Raw genomic sequence first — 14,550 nt, 5'->3', positions numbered from 1 at the left:
GCCATTTTAGCCTGTGATTCTTCAAGCCATATGCTTTAATAAGTTGCCAGCATACCAGAAACTAAATTAATCAGGAGCATGAGCAGGACTATTTCCACTGTCCTGTGTTCATGTCCTGAACACAGCTGGCAGTTGTTTTCAGTGTACAAGAAAAGCTCTTTCATTTAGTTTTTCATTCTTCTCCTTTGGTGTACAAAACACAATAATCTGTTTTGTGTGATTGTTTTGGCAAAGTCTGGGATGATTTTGTCAAGTTGGCTAGAATACAGTTCAAGTCACATCCAGATTACCATTTATGATGAAATTCAGTGTGTGTTGAAGTCCTGAAGCCTTGACATTGCCCTTTGGTGTACCATAAGGAGTTCTGCAAGGTGAGTCAGTACTCACTTGCTGAGTTGCAGATTCGGTTGGGTTTTTGTTCCACCTTATCTCACCTTATTTGGCAAGCTCTTGCACACCAGATTGGAGCTATTTGCTTTTGGTTAAAGAATTGGTCTCACTACCTTATTAAGTTAATTACCTTGAATGCAAAACACCCTCTAGCCACAGTATGGGTAATATGTCTGAGTGCTAACGGATTTCCATAAAAATAAACCATCTTGGCTTCCAAGCTCCAGTTAGCAGGTCCTGCCTCATTAGCAAAAAACCAAGGAAACCATCTATTATGCTCCTACTGAAGTTCCTTCTCAGAGTACTCTTTAGGAGCTTAAGGGTTGGAGTAGGAGGCACAGAAAAAAGGTGCAAGTGTTGTTACCTAATTTCCAATATAAGCTCTACTAATAAAGTGGAGAAACTTATCTTCTAGATCTTGCTTGCCTTTAGAGGTATCTCTGCTGGTCACAAATGACATGTTTTCCCTGACTGATAATCCATTTTGGCAAAAATATGTAATGTGGGCTGAACTGTAGAGATTTCTTACAGTGCAGATAGCTGCTGTTTTCTCTATCCTTGAAAGGATGTGAGTAGCTCCTGCTTCTCTCTGTGGGCTGCTCTATCCCAAAGCTGTGATTCAGCAGTGGTAAAGTACATGCTTTACTGAAAGATGCTGAAGTTGAAAGTTCATTGGCTTTATTATTCCTAAAAGATGAATTGCTTATTCTTTAAAGCCATCCAAAACTGGCCTTTGATATATACAAAGTAAGTCTGATGTCTCTGAACACTGTGAGGAAGGTTAGCAGGTGCTCTGCTTGGTGGCCTCTCCAACCTGTAGCCAAAACAAGGTTAGATTTATGCTGCAAGCTGCAAGCTCTATGCCCATAGGCAGATCCTATTCGCTGTCTTCATAAATGACTTGGACACAGGATTTGAAGGTACACTTATATCAGTTTGCTGATGACACCAAACTGGAACTGTTGACTCCCTGGAAGGCAGAGAGGCCTTGCAGGGAGACATAGGCAAATTAGAGACGTGGGCAATCACCAACTGCATGAAGTTTAACCAGGGCAAGCACTGGATTCTGCACCTGGGATGGGGCAATCGTGGATGGGGAGTGAGATGCTGGAAAGCAGCTCAGGAGACTTGGATCTGGGAGTCCTGCTCAGTGACAAGTTGAGTATGAGTCTGCAGTGCCCTGGCAGCCAGGAGGATCAAGCATGTCCTGGGATGCATCAAAAGCAGTGTGGGCAGCAGGTTAAGGAAGGGGATTCTCCCCCTCTACTCCACTCTGATGAGATCCCACCTGGAGTTCTGTGTCCAGTTCTGGGGTGGTCCCCAGCATAGAAAGAACATGAACCTGTTGGAGCCGGGAGAGGAAAGCCATAGAGATTACTAGAAGGATAGAACACTTCTCATAAGAGAAAAGCTTTGTGGAGACCTTAGAGCAGCCTTCCAGTACCTAAAGGTGGCCTGTAATATATGTTTCTTTGAGGGGTGTGAAGATACCCCATGCCGGGAAATATTCAAGATCAGGTTGGTCAGGGCTCTGAGCAATCTGATGTAGAGGAAGGTGAAGCAGGGGGTTTTTGCAGGGGTGTTGGACTAGATGACCTTTAAAGGTCCCTTCCAACCCAGGCTGTTCTGTGACTCTGTGATTGAATGGTTCTCATGGGTCCCTTCTACCTCAGGATATTCTGTTTCTATGATTGGTTGTATGAAAACTGGAAAGAGTCTCTGGTCCTTACTTGAGCTTCGGTGCTAGTGGAAGCATTCAGGATTTATACCTACAGTACATATTTGTGAAATGAGTGTAGGCCAAGTTGGTCACTGTAAGAGGAATTTGGAAAGGTATTACGTATGTGTTTGACAGACCAAGTGCAGCCTCACACGTGGCTGGGCTGGTTCAGGTTTCAGCTTTTTGAATAGCTATAATTTCACTGCTCTGCTGATGAAAAGGTGAATTTCTCACCTACATCTTGAGAAAGACTTCAGAGGTTAAAAAGAGAAACGGTATTTTATTTCAATATGTACCAGTTGTGCGGAGAGCACTGGTGCTGCATCTTAAGAGGAAATCGACTTCTGTGGCTGCAGAGAGATCATCAGTGGAGAAATGTTCTGGCAGAGAACAATAACCAAAACAATGGAGTGAGGTTTAGGATGGAGCATGAGCACTCTGTGAGAGCGATGTCATATAGCTGAGGGACCTGCAGAAGCTCATTCCAGCTTAGCTTCCTTGGAACAGGTTGTTCCCCCTAAGGCATCTTAGAGCTTAATCTAAACCTAAACCTAATCAGTGATCGGCTGAAGTCGTCATCAACTGAAATCAGGGGAAAGCTTCCTGTTGGAATAAATGACATTTGGATCATGGGTTTATTAACCACTTAGCATGGATTGTTAAGCTCTCCTTTAAAAAGTTTATTTTCTTTCATTGTTTTCACTATGAACAGAGAATAAAGCTGATGTCTCCATTAACACCAAGAATAAACATTTTATGAGTAATGCCATTCAGGTATCAGCTTCATTGGAAACCCCAAGGAAGCTCTTCAGGGGAGAGATGTATTTTTTGTGTTTCTGTGGTTTCTGGTAAATACAGGACCAATGAAGTGAGCTCTGATTGTAGCTTTCACACCGAATGCAGTCAAGATGTGTTTTTCAGTATTTGGCTGACTACTGTAGATTTCACCCTCATATGTTTCACCTAGAAAATTGAAGTGGTCTTTTAAATCATAGTGTCTTTTGAGTAGGCACAGAATGACTATTTTGATTAATTTGAAAAATAAGAGGTATAAAAATTTATGTTCTGGAAACACCTAGAGAGAAATCTTCAATTATCTTTCTACTAATTTCATCCAGTGCAGTGTTTTTAGTCTTTTCCTGAAGAGTTCAAGAACACCTCTGTAGATACCCTTAAATGACAAAATTTTCTCCTTAGTTAAATCCCACATGGAAATTTCTGACCCCCAAAATAGTACTTACAGAAAAAAGTGTTCACCTAAGACTAGAGGTTTAGAATGGCAATGCCATCGAGACATCAGTGTCAGCCTTGCTTTCTCACAAAATGGAACATGACTAATTGCTGACTCTACAGGATCCTCATCTAACCTCATCTTTCAGGATTCAGTTCACAGTTTCTTCTAAACAAACCTGGATGACAGCTTTTTTTTTCTGCCAAAATGAAAAGATGTTACTGTGTGGGATTTTTACATGTGCTAATCATAAAGTGATTTTTAGGGAAACACAGGAAAGGCAGAGAGAGCTCTACATCACTGACTTCCATTTTTTATTTATATCAGAAATCATGTTGACCTGACTTTTGCCTAATTTTATTGAAAGGAATTTTCAAAGAATCAGTATTTACATACTTAGCACTTTTTGAAAATTAGACCCATCTAATGTCCAGAAAAATCATTGAGCCATTAAAAACTGAGCTGCAAAAATACCTCTGCCATATAATCCCTATGCCTGAGGATATTGCTGGTCTGCATTTTCTTCAATGTAACAACACTTGGGTTTCATTCATGTCTTGTAACAAAGGAACATTAATGGGGAGGATCAAAAGCCTGATTTCCGAAAGACATTTTTGTCACTGCTGACATGAATTTCCTCCTTGTTCCTGGGGCATTAGAAGATTCTGGCTAAATTAATGGCTTTGATATTTTTTTTCACTTTGAAGAAAACATTGGCACTTCTTTTTTTATTTTTTTTTTAATAAAGCTTATCAGGTAAGATCTAATATTAGTATATGTGTGTAAGAGTGCTTATTAGAGTTAAGCTGACAGATATGTTTGAAAGGCACTGGCTCAAAAGACGGTTCAATTTGCTCGACCCTGCTGTCATTATTAAACCTTACTGCATGTTCACTTGTGTACCAACATGGCAAAGATTTTGCTTAGTTTAATTTGAGAGGCTCCTGGGCTTGTGAATTATGATGTAGAAAGCGTACAAATAGGAATAATCAAAGAGAATTGCCTTTATGGAGACATAAAAGCCAGACCTTATGATTGTAAGAATGCTTACAGCAGTGTTGACACAGAAAAGGTTTTCCTCACAACTATTGTTACTGGGTTCAAGTACAGGTGAGCATATCTCTGATTTCATCTTTGATGTAAAGGCCAGGCATGGTTTTCACAGAGGTGGACTCATCAGCATTCCTGAATTCTGCTTAAGTTTCTTTGCCAAGTGCTGCTAGGGTGTTAATGAAATGGAGTCCCAGTTATCCAACACCCATTGATGAACTGGTGAGGTGGCAATTTCTAGTCCCATGGGAGTGGCAGGGTAGGAGAGGTGCTTGTTCTCCTGGCTTCTGCTACTGGGCATACAGTGTGTAACCCTTTTATGCTGGACCAAATATCTTCCCTCTGCTTTAACCTCCATGCTCCTGGACACCCCTTCTGCATAGGAATGATCAAATAACTTAGGCTTGCGTTATTCATTCTGAAAGTCATTCCTCTTATTTCTCTCTTATCTGAAGGGGTAGGCAATGAAAAACAAGATTAAGACAGAGATTAAACCAAAATAATTCAGGAATTCTTTTAAAAACTGTAGACGCCCAGCCAGAAAGGGGAATCCGAGGCCAAATCCGAGGCCCTTCCCAGCAGGTAGAGATCCTCGCCAGCTCCTCATACATCAGTGAAAGTGTGTCCTGCTAATGTAGGCCAATCTTAGAGCTTATCCTTTCTCTCCCAGCTGTCAGGATTTCCTAAATAACTTTCTGCATAATCCAGCCACAAGTGTCAAGGAGAGAAGGGTCGTGAGTCATCCAGGCTTTAAGAGATGTACAAGGTTTATGAGCTTCTTTGAAGGTTTCCTGTGCTTGCTCTTGTTTTCTTTCATCCCCCCCTCCACCCCGTTTGTTTTGTGTCTTTCACCATATAAGCTCCATTTCTTCTCCCAGAAAAGTCATTAGGTGTTTGTCATCCATTCCAGTGGGATCAGGAATAAAGTGGAATTGCAAAGCTGTTCCCTTCAGCTTGCCCTTGCCAAGCTGATCCTGCCTGATAAGTGTTAGCTTAATTTTTTTAACAAGAAAAAAATAAGTACATACATTTGAATAAAAATTGAACTGATTTGTTTTGCCAGAGGGAAATGGTTCACTTGGAGGCATCTCTTGGGAAAGCAAATAATTGAAAAGTTGGATTTTAAAATTATGAGTAAAGATATGATGGCTCCTGGATTTTATCCAGAAATTCATTATTTAAGATACACCAGGAGACCCAGGTTCAGTTCTCTCAGCTTTGTGTGAGAACTTGAGGCCATGCCTCTGGATTTCCAAGAGAGAGCCTGGCCTTCTACTACCTTCTAGGGAACCCTAAAGACAGAGGGTTTTCATCTCAGACCCTCGCATTCATTTGGTTTGGTTCCATATAAATACTCATTTGTTACAGCAAGGCTCAGAAAGTAGGGATATCTTGTCCGGGTGAGTAAGTTGACCATCATGCTAGAGAAAATCTATTTCTGCTTCAGTAACTATTCAGCTGCTTTATGTAGAACAGTTAGATCAGGAGAGTTTGAGAGAATCATGTCTCCACCTTGGGCTGCAACTTATTCAATACCTCCGTAGAAAAGATCACTGTCTCCTAGGAGAGAGCCTGCTATTTCCTTTCCCCCACAGACTTGGGGTTGGATTTACCCAGCAGCCTCAGATGAGCAGAGCTGTGCTCCAGCCACACAACCAAACACACAACCTCCTGGAGCTGGAGCTTATTTCAATGCTTGTGGATTGTGTGCTGGGAGAGAGAAAGGCTGAGCAGCCTTCTTGTGTTGCATCTAGTACATGGTGTGTCTCTAGCAAGGTTCAGTAACATATTTGTCATTGTTTCTGAATATTTTCTATAAATGGCTTTTAACCCTGAGTATGAGTCCTATTCTGATTAAGGTGGGTGTGCAGTTATCTGTTCATCATGCATATTTGGCCTCCAGCAGATGAAATATTTTAATTTCATAGACTTAATACAAAGGGAAGCAAATATGAATGTTTTTATATGGGAAGGATTGTGTCTGTTATTGTCCTTTGCTAAATGCTACTCATGCTAAATGCTGCAGCTTTTACAGCTTGAGCTGTAAAAATTCAGTGAGGACTGTCCCTAGCAGATTTTGTATCAGAGTCTGACTGCTGAATTATCCTGTAAGTGCCGCTCATCTTTCACTGAAATGTGGTCAAATAAATTACTTTTTGGCAGCAGGTACGGGAAGTCTCTGCCTGGTTCTCACTCACAGGCAAGTGGCTGATTTGCTTTCCTTTATTCTGTTTATGTCCTTTTGCAGGGAAGGTTGCTTGTCCCCTATCAGCCCAGAGGCATGGCCCCTTGTGCAGTCTTTCATATGCCACAACCGAACGTTCATCCTGGATGGCCACGTGCAGCTGAAGACGAGTCTGCAAACCCAGGAGCGACACCTTTTCCTCTTCACAGACCTTCTGGTTGTTGCCAAGTCCAAGTAAGTATGGCCCCTCAGACACTGCTCCTGCAGAGCAGACCTTTTCTTCAGTGGAACATAGCATGGATTTCCAGAATGCCTTTAGTAGCAAATGTTTCCTAAATTGTAAGCAAGTGTTTTATTCTGACCTCCCCAGGGATCTTTGAAAACCTCATAGCCATAGAGGAATTTCAGGATGTACCGTTTTATGGAAGTATCATATATTTTTTGGTACATTTCTTGTTTTCTGTCATCTTCTCCACTTAGGGAGTGCAGTGTCACAGAAGACTCATTGGTGCTCAGCTATGTCCAGTGTGCTACCTTTAACTTCTTGTTTTAGACAGGTCATCTTCAGCCCTGTGGGGTTTGGATAACACCAGTGGTTGTGTTATGGAGGGATTAGAGGCTTTAACCCTTACCCAGAAGCTGCTTTGATAGACACCAGGGATGAGCAGCTGTATAAAAGTAGAGATTGCAGGCGGCACTGCGATGTCTGTCTCTGTAGGTTGTCCTGTGCCAGAAGGAGCATGGGGAAGGGGAAGCCATGCTGAGCAGTCTGGGTAGTGTTCATGTGTAATCAGGCTTGCTGTTGAGCTCTGATTATTCACTCTACCATTCACAATTAAATCACATTTACAAGCTGTGTCTAGCATGCCAGCTTCATGCGGCATTTGTGGTTTAAGGCTATTTTAGAGGGTGCTTTCACTTGTTATGGGTTATGGAGAAATAATAATAAAAAATCTTGATGTAGCTTCACTCTCTGTTAGGCACTGTGTTGTGGTTTCACAGGGTGGACGATCTCAGTGTGAATCCTGGGCTTTTGCATGTGTCGTTTTGCTTAAGCAATTGTTTCAGAGGCTTCTGGGAAAAGCCAGAAGAAATCTGTGTTTTCTGTAGAAATCCGAGCTGTGTCTGCTTGAATCACACATAGTAAATATAACCCCCCCAGCTGAACTCCCTCACTTGATGTGGTGTGACAACACAGAGGATATTTTACACAAGACATGTTCTGCTATGGGTGGGTGGAGAACATAAGGATATTTAGGGGAAATCTTGGTATTCTACCAGCACTAGCAGTAACAGCATTGTTACTGTATTGATTTTTGTTTGTTGCTGGTTTAGGGTAGAGCTCATCTCACCTAATTTCAGCTGTAAAATGAAATACTTGCAACTTACATAGGTTTCTGGGTTCCCCTTACAGTCACTGAGGCAAAACCAGCTCCTTACTGTGGCAAACTCCCCTGTGCTGAAATAGCATTGATCGTGGATGAGGGGAGTCCTGCTCTTGGGGGATTCTCTGTCTGTCCACTGGCTTAGCTCCTAAATTGTAGAAGAGTACAGTCAGGAGGGATAAAGCCCCCCCTCCCTGGTCAGCCTGCTGAGCACAACCTGTGTTACAGCCCTGGGCTGAGCTGCAGATTTCTGCAGGTTTGGCTGGATCTCAGTGGGACTATATGCATAGGAAAGCACTAGTTGGTGTAACCACACAAAAATCTGGTCCCCAGGGAGTAATAACAGCTCCTGTAGCGTGTGATTTAATGTGGTGAGGAGATACAATGTTTAAAAAAGGTGGAAGAGAACAATTTGTGCTTTTGCATGTGGAAAAGGGGTGGGGGGAGCAAGTCTTTGCTAGAAATGGTAAAAATAGTATTTTGAGTGATTTTACTTCATGTATTTTGAAGAACTAATTGGGATGTTCTCTCCACAGCTGCCCTGTCAGCAATTAAAGCATCAGAGCTGTCACTAATGAATACTACTTAAAAATCAGCATTTTTAAAGCTGTCTCACACTAAAATGCCAATGCTGATTCCTAGAAGGAAAACCCGAGTGTGTGTATTGCTATTTGGCCGTGACTCTTGATTGCTATTGACTTTTTAATAGCTGGTACAAAGTCAAAGCAGTAAGACTAGAACAGAATTAATTAATGATACAGTTGAATCTGACTTAACTTCAGAGTTATTCCTTGTGGATAATTCTGTCTTAAGTAATTTTTCAGCTTGGGGCACATGAACTGCTAAGGTATCTTTGGTCCCACTGGGCCCCATGCGGGTGTGAGCTCAGCTGCAGGTGACCAGTCACTGAACAAATGGAGCTCATGTACAATCAGGCTTTGTATGACCAGCAAATGGGTACAAGTTTTTCTTAAAGAGAACAAGTATCTTGTGTCCTCCGAGCTTGCTGAGTAAACTGCTTCTACAGCACTGAGCTCCTGCTTAAAGGCAACAAATTGGCATTGCTCTTGTTGGAATTTGTGAGGGGTAACTGGTCTCTATATGACTCTGGACAAGGGGTCCGTGGGTTCGTTTTTTGGTACTTTCTCGTAGTTTCTGAAATACAAACTCCTGTAGTTTCCTATGATGCATTATACCAGTTTATAAAAAATAAGAATGATACTCACATGCTGCGCTCCTCTGCTGCCCTGTCCTTCACTACCTTTATTGTGAGGGTTAAGTCACAAATGTATTTATTGCAAGAGTTTTTCTAACTAAACCAAAGTTAAGTATGTAAATTGTTATACTTTTTTTAAAATATATTGATTAGATTTCTTACAGAGAGTGTATGTTTTTATTTGGCAAAGTAAATATTTCAAGGATCTGTGAGCTCAATGATGAAGATGTCTCACGTAAGTTTTTGTGTGGGAGACACAGAGAAATGGTTTCCTTTTCCTCCTCTGTGATGTGCGCCTGCTTACATACATGTGCCTTTTAAGGGTATTTTCCCAAAGTGGCTGGACCTAGAAATTAATGGCTGAGTGCATACATGGAATTATGGTAGCAATCTCACAGTATATACATAAATGCTTTTGTCAGAGGGTTCAGTTAAGGAGATTAGCAATTCTAGAGAGAAATTAATCTTCCATCTGTTATTGGGTGCAAGGTATCCAGTTGTAAGCAAAAGGAACTGTGTGTACTCTGCAGAGGTGGCATAACTTGGGGTATGTCAATATCTGCAGCATTGGTCTTCATGATTCTTCTGTTGATTTCAGTCGATTTGGGATCTGCCTGATATTTACAGTGACATTTGCTAGGGGACTTCCTTAAAAAATAAACAATTCTCATTAGATTGTTACTGTATGCTTTTTTAAAATGTTCTGTCATGCTTCTTCCTTAGTCAGCAGTATGTTCATTTCTAAAGGTAATGCTTTGGCATTTTAATAGAAGACCCACGTTTCACAAATGCTGAGAAGCCATGGATTGCACAAAGGCCATGGCAGATAGGGATAAAATTATACTTGGGGCTCTTTAGATGTTAATGACAGCTACTGTTTCAGCACCTCTGGAAACCAGGCCACTTGAATACTGATAATAGCTGAAAGCTGTGACTGGGCATGGCAAACATGGTAAGAATATAGACTGGAGAACATCTTTGTGTCTCTGCCAACACCCTGCTGACACCTGCTACTGGCAGGATTTATGGACTGTAAATATTTAAAAAATGAACCAGCATATAGAGTGTTCAGTGTACTAGGTAATGGCAAAAAGAAGTTGAGGTGAAAACAGAGGGTCAATAGACTGATTTGGTGGAGTGAGACCAGATATCCACCTATTAACATCTGCATTAGAATTCATTGCTGGTTTTTTTGTAAATCTGTATTTTCCAGTTCATTCTGTGGTTGGTCAGAATACAGTTATTTCTGTGTTCTTGACAGACCTTACTTGTTACATTCTAAACTGATTTGCTAACAAGCATGTTGAAATATGCTCCTCTTCTTTCTCTTCAATTTGGTTGCAAAATGTAATAAAGGAAGTGAAATGTTCAGCTGATCAGGGAACACCATAGCCTTAGGTTTGATGTGTACTGATGATTCTTTCTTAACCTTCCTCTGAATGTGCTGCACTATCCCACCACATCTGTCAGCACAATGTCAACTGGAAAACTCAGACCAGCCAGGTTCATCTATGTCCTCTTTAAAGCCACAAGGTTCAAGTGCTTTCATGTTCCAGACTCTTAGTTCAGTCTGTATTAGTTCAGTCTGTCCCAAATCAAATACCCTATAGATGAGGCTAATCTCAGAGAAAGCAGTCCAAGTGTACCAAAGCTCTAAGAAGCTGCTTACCTGGCAGATTTATTTACAGAGCACTAATCACCATGGTGCCCAGCACTGTCCCCATCCACATCTGCAACGTGGTGGTGAGCTGACATGCTCTTGGTTTCAGGGGGCAGATCTTTTCTTCCAGCATTTCCCTGCTGGCCCAGGAGAGCCATAGCTGAGGTAGTTCTACAAGGCTTGAAGTGAGTGGCTGAGCATTGCTACAGAACTGGATTGACTTTGTTTTCACTTGTATCCCATGTAGCACTAGTACTCACCAATCCTACAAAGGAAAGACACTTATAAAGAGAAATCTATCAAAAGAAAAGTGTTGAAGTTAAAATGTGTAATTCTGTAAATTTGATCTTTACTCAATTGTTTAGTAGCAAAAACATAGGAAGGACCTATGTCCTATTTTAAAATTGTTTTTAAAATTGGGAAGATTATGTATCTTCCTTGTAGATGGGTAAATATTTTGAGAATGTGCAAGGTCTTGGCTCATTCTCCAAGTGATGTGGTCCTAAAGTTACCATATAGAAAGTTTGTGAAGGCTGTGTGGTGACCTGTGCTGTAGTTAACACAGATGGCAATTTTCTCTTTGTTTTTTCTTCAGGTTTGCTTCATTTGCTCTGGCCTAGTTATCATTACTTAAACTCATCATCATTTTTGACCCTGAGACTAAGCAATAGAACTGTATTGTGAATTCCTCAATGGCTTTAAAGTCATTGAAAGGAGAGTTAAAAACAACTGGCAACCTTTGCCTCATAGCAAGATTTGGAGGGCAACTCTAGACATGGACAGCTTTCCCCCAAGAAGGGGGATGTCCAGGGATGCCACAAGCAATCTGTTTATCCCTCAAACAAGAGATTTGTTGAGCCCATTTAAATGAAAAATTGGTATGTTTTTTTAAGGCAAACAATAAAACATTTTCTTTAACTGAAGCAGAATTGCTTCTTCCATCAGTTCCAGTTGCAAGCCTCATGTGTGCTTGAAGGAAAAAAAACCCTCTAGTTGTTAAATCTGTCTTCTGTGTTTTCGTGTGTGTGACACACCTGTGAATTTCCACCTGCAGGTCACACTCTCATTTCAAGCTGAAGTGCCAAGCCCGTCTCTGTGAGATGTGGACAGCATTTTGTACAGAAGAAGTCTGTGAAGGCAGCACAGACCCAGACCGGTCCTTCGTTTTGGGCTGGCCCACCACAAACTGTGTGGCAAATTTCAGGTAAGAATTGAGATGTGTTTTATTTAACAAGAAGTTACCTAAATGTTTCTAGGCTGACAGATAATGAGACTATCATAGATTAATTTCAGCACCAGTGAATGTGAGGAGCAGGAACTTGCTGATTCTTTAACAAGTTCCTTGTGCTCAGAGCAAGTTGCCCCACACATCTCATTTTCCATCTTGCTTATAATTTTTAAAATTGAGAAAATATGTGATTTGGTAAAGCACTTTCTGTGCTGCAGACTTGCTCAGTGGAAATTACCTGGGTTTTGTGTAATTTGACAAACACCTTGGCTAATTAATAAGATGAACTACAAATATTAAACAGCCAAGCTTATGAAAGGATCAAAGACGCTCTCGTAAGACAGTTTTAAACAGAAAGCCATGTGTTGGAAGTAGCAAGAAACATACAGTGAAATACTGACCTTGTCCTATTTTTCTTTTCAATTGAATTCTGCCAGAGAAAATGTCAAAATCCCTCTTAAAGCAGAATCTCTGAATTTTAATAGAGAGAAAAAAATTTGGTCTGTCTTTGCAGCATTGACTGTAAGACACATAAGGACTGTAGAGGTAATTTCAGTGATTAGGATAATTTTAGTCTCAGCAGGAGGGCTCTTTCGTCACTTTGGATGAGGGAGGGCACCATCCCCCTGAAATGCCAGCTGCTTAGCCACATTAATTTGCCTGAGTCTTAGAAAAGGCATTTTCTTCTTTATCAACACAGAACAAAAGCTGAAGTATCTGGCTTAATTTCTGTGTCCCATTGTGTGTACCTGAGGACAATGTTGTCTACAAACTGCACTCTCTTGAGCTGGTTGTGCTGTTTATGTTTTTTATACTTAAAAGTCCTGCAACAGAGATTAAATTTTTTGTTGATTTTTAATTGAAATCTTGCCAATAAACAGGAGCTTTGATCTAAAGACGGTATGCGATTCTTTACAGATAACTGAAAGTAGTTGAATAGGAAAGCAATGGTTTCAGTCAAAAAGAGCCAGAGATTTTACAGAAGTGAAATTATTTGATGTCTGGAGGTACATAGAAAAATCTCAAAGGCCATGTATGAGTGCATAGATGTCTGTTCAGCAGAACTGAAACAACCAAATCAGAATCATATTCGTAACATTTATGAAGTGCATTTCCCTTGCAGCATCACTGAGTAGGTTTATGATTCCCTAAATGCCTCCTGTGGAAATTTGAAAAGCTTGATTTGCAGAAAGAGCAGTGGGAATAGCAGTTAGATCTGGGACAGGATTTAAATCAAGAAAGTTGAAGCAAAATTAGGTTAGATTCTTTGAACTGTCACATTATTAGCTATGTTGTACTGGACAGTTTTGTATCCTTCCAAATATACACAAGATAAAGATAAATGAGATAAGCCTCAAAATGTCCAAAGTTAAACCCTACTAACTACAGTGGGCTTACATGTATTTTGTGATGTGCTAATAAAACAAATAATAAATAAAAAGATAATTGGAATTGTGAAAGAGGAAAGAAATATGTGTACCTGAGGAAATGCCTTTCAACTTTTGAATTAAGCTCTTTTTTTAAAGTGCCCTCCTCTTCTATTTGGACATTGCTTTAAGAACTCAACACATTTCTACCAAATTCACTGGTGAAGCTTTACCTTCTGTGACAAAAACTGGTAACTGGGGCTTTTGATCTCCCTGACAGGCTTTTCAGTTGACTTTGCAGGCAAGCAGACTTCTCATTAAAATCTGGATAAACCTTTTAATTTTTGTAGATATTTATGAAAATGCAGCCAAGAAACAGTCCACTCCATTGTGGTTTGTGGAAGGACTATTTTGGTATTAGAATGATGGTTGATTTGTCCTGTTTTAATTCTTTCAGGTCTGCAGAACAAAAGGAAACATGGCTATCTTTCTTGCAAAGGTACTTCATTATATCAACACATTGTTCCTTCCCAACACAGCAGCGAGACCCTCTGCCACCATGATTCGAGTAGAGCCTGGAGCTCTTTCCATAGTGGTAGCATTCAGGCAAGCCTAGCTCAGAAACCTCTGCTCTAAACCTGTCTGCTGCTCAGGGCTGGCTGTATTTTGTTCTGAAGAAACATGTCCAAAGCTGGAGGGTAAGGTGGGAGGGTTTGCATAAAGAGAGCTGTCTTATTTCATTCAATGTTTGGACAGAAAACTGCTAGTGATGGTTCTGTTTTCTGATCACTCAATTCTTCTGGTTGAAGCTTGTGTTTTTTACCTGATTCTTCAGGTAAAGACACAACCCAGAGTACCTGGGTTGTTCAAATCATCCTTGCTGGGATGATTTCCAGTTCACCGTTCTCCTGTTCAGTTCTTTGGGTAGTCTGTACTGATGTAACTGATTCCAGTAGGAGTCTGTAGTGCAGACTAAGGCATCACAGTGATGAGTAGTTTTAGCTTGATATTTTTCTATTCTCTTTCTCTGCTGCTTACTGTGTTTTCTGCGATGAACTTCAGTACAAGAGGGCATTACTAGGGGCCCTTCCAGATGCTGCTGGATGCTTTCTTGTCCT

The 14,550-nt window shown here is 40.8% G+C and overlaps 1 protein-coding gene across 2 annotated transcripts in view; it reads left to right on the top strand.

Annotated features, from left to right (window-relative positions):
- The window catches only part of ARHGAP20 (Rho GTPase activating protein 20), a 58,047-nt gene that overhangs the window by 20,767 nt on the left and 22,730 nt on the right, over positions 1–14,550 (top strand). For both annotated transcript variants that reach the window (XM_066313029.1, XM_066313030.1), the window contains exons 3-5: positions 6,640–6,810; positions 11,892–12,041; positions 13,890–13,931. In XM_066313029.1, the coding sequence (XP_066169126.1) occupies positions 6,640–6,810; positions 11,892–12,041; positions 13,890–13,931 (363 nt within the window). The remainder of the gene's footprint in view (positions 1–6,639; positions 6,811–11,891; positions 12,042–13,889; positions 13,932–14,550) is intronic.

Source organism: Sylvia atricapilla, chromosome 2 (assembly GCF_009819655.1).
Source record: "Sylvia atricapilla isolate bSylAtr1 chromosome 2, bSylAtr1.pri, whole genome shotgun sequence".
Taxonomy (NCBI): domain Eukaryota; kingdom Metazoa; phylum Chordata; class Aves; order Passeriformes; family Sylviidae; genus Sylvia; species Sylvia atricapilla.
The sequence above is the reverse complement of the archived record's forward strand: the minus strand, read 5'-3'. Positions and strand labels throughout refer to the sequence as shown.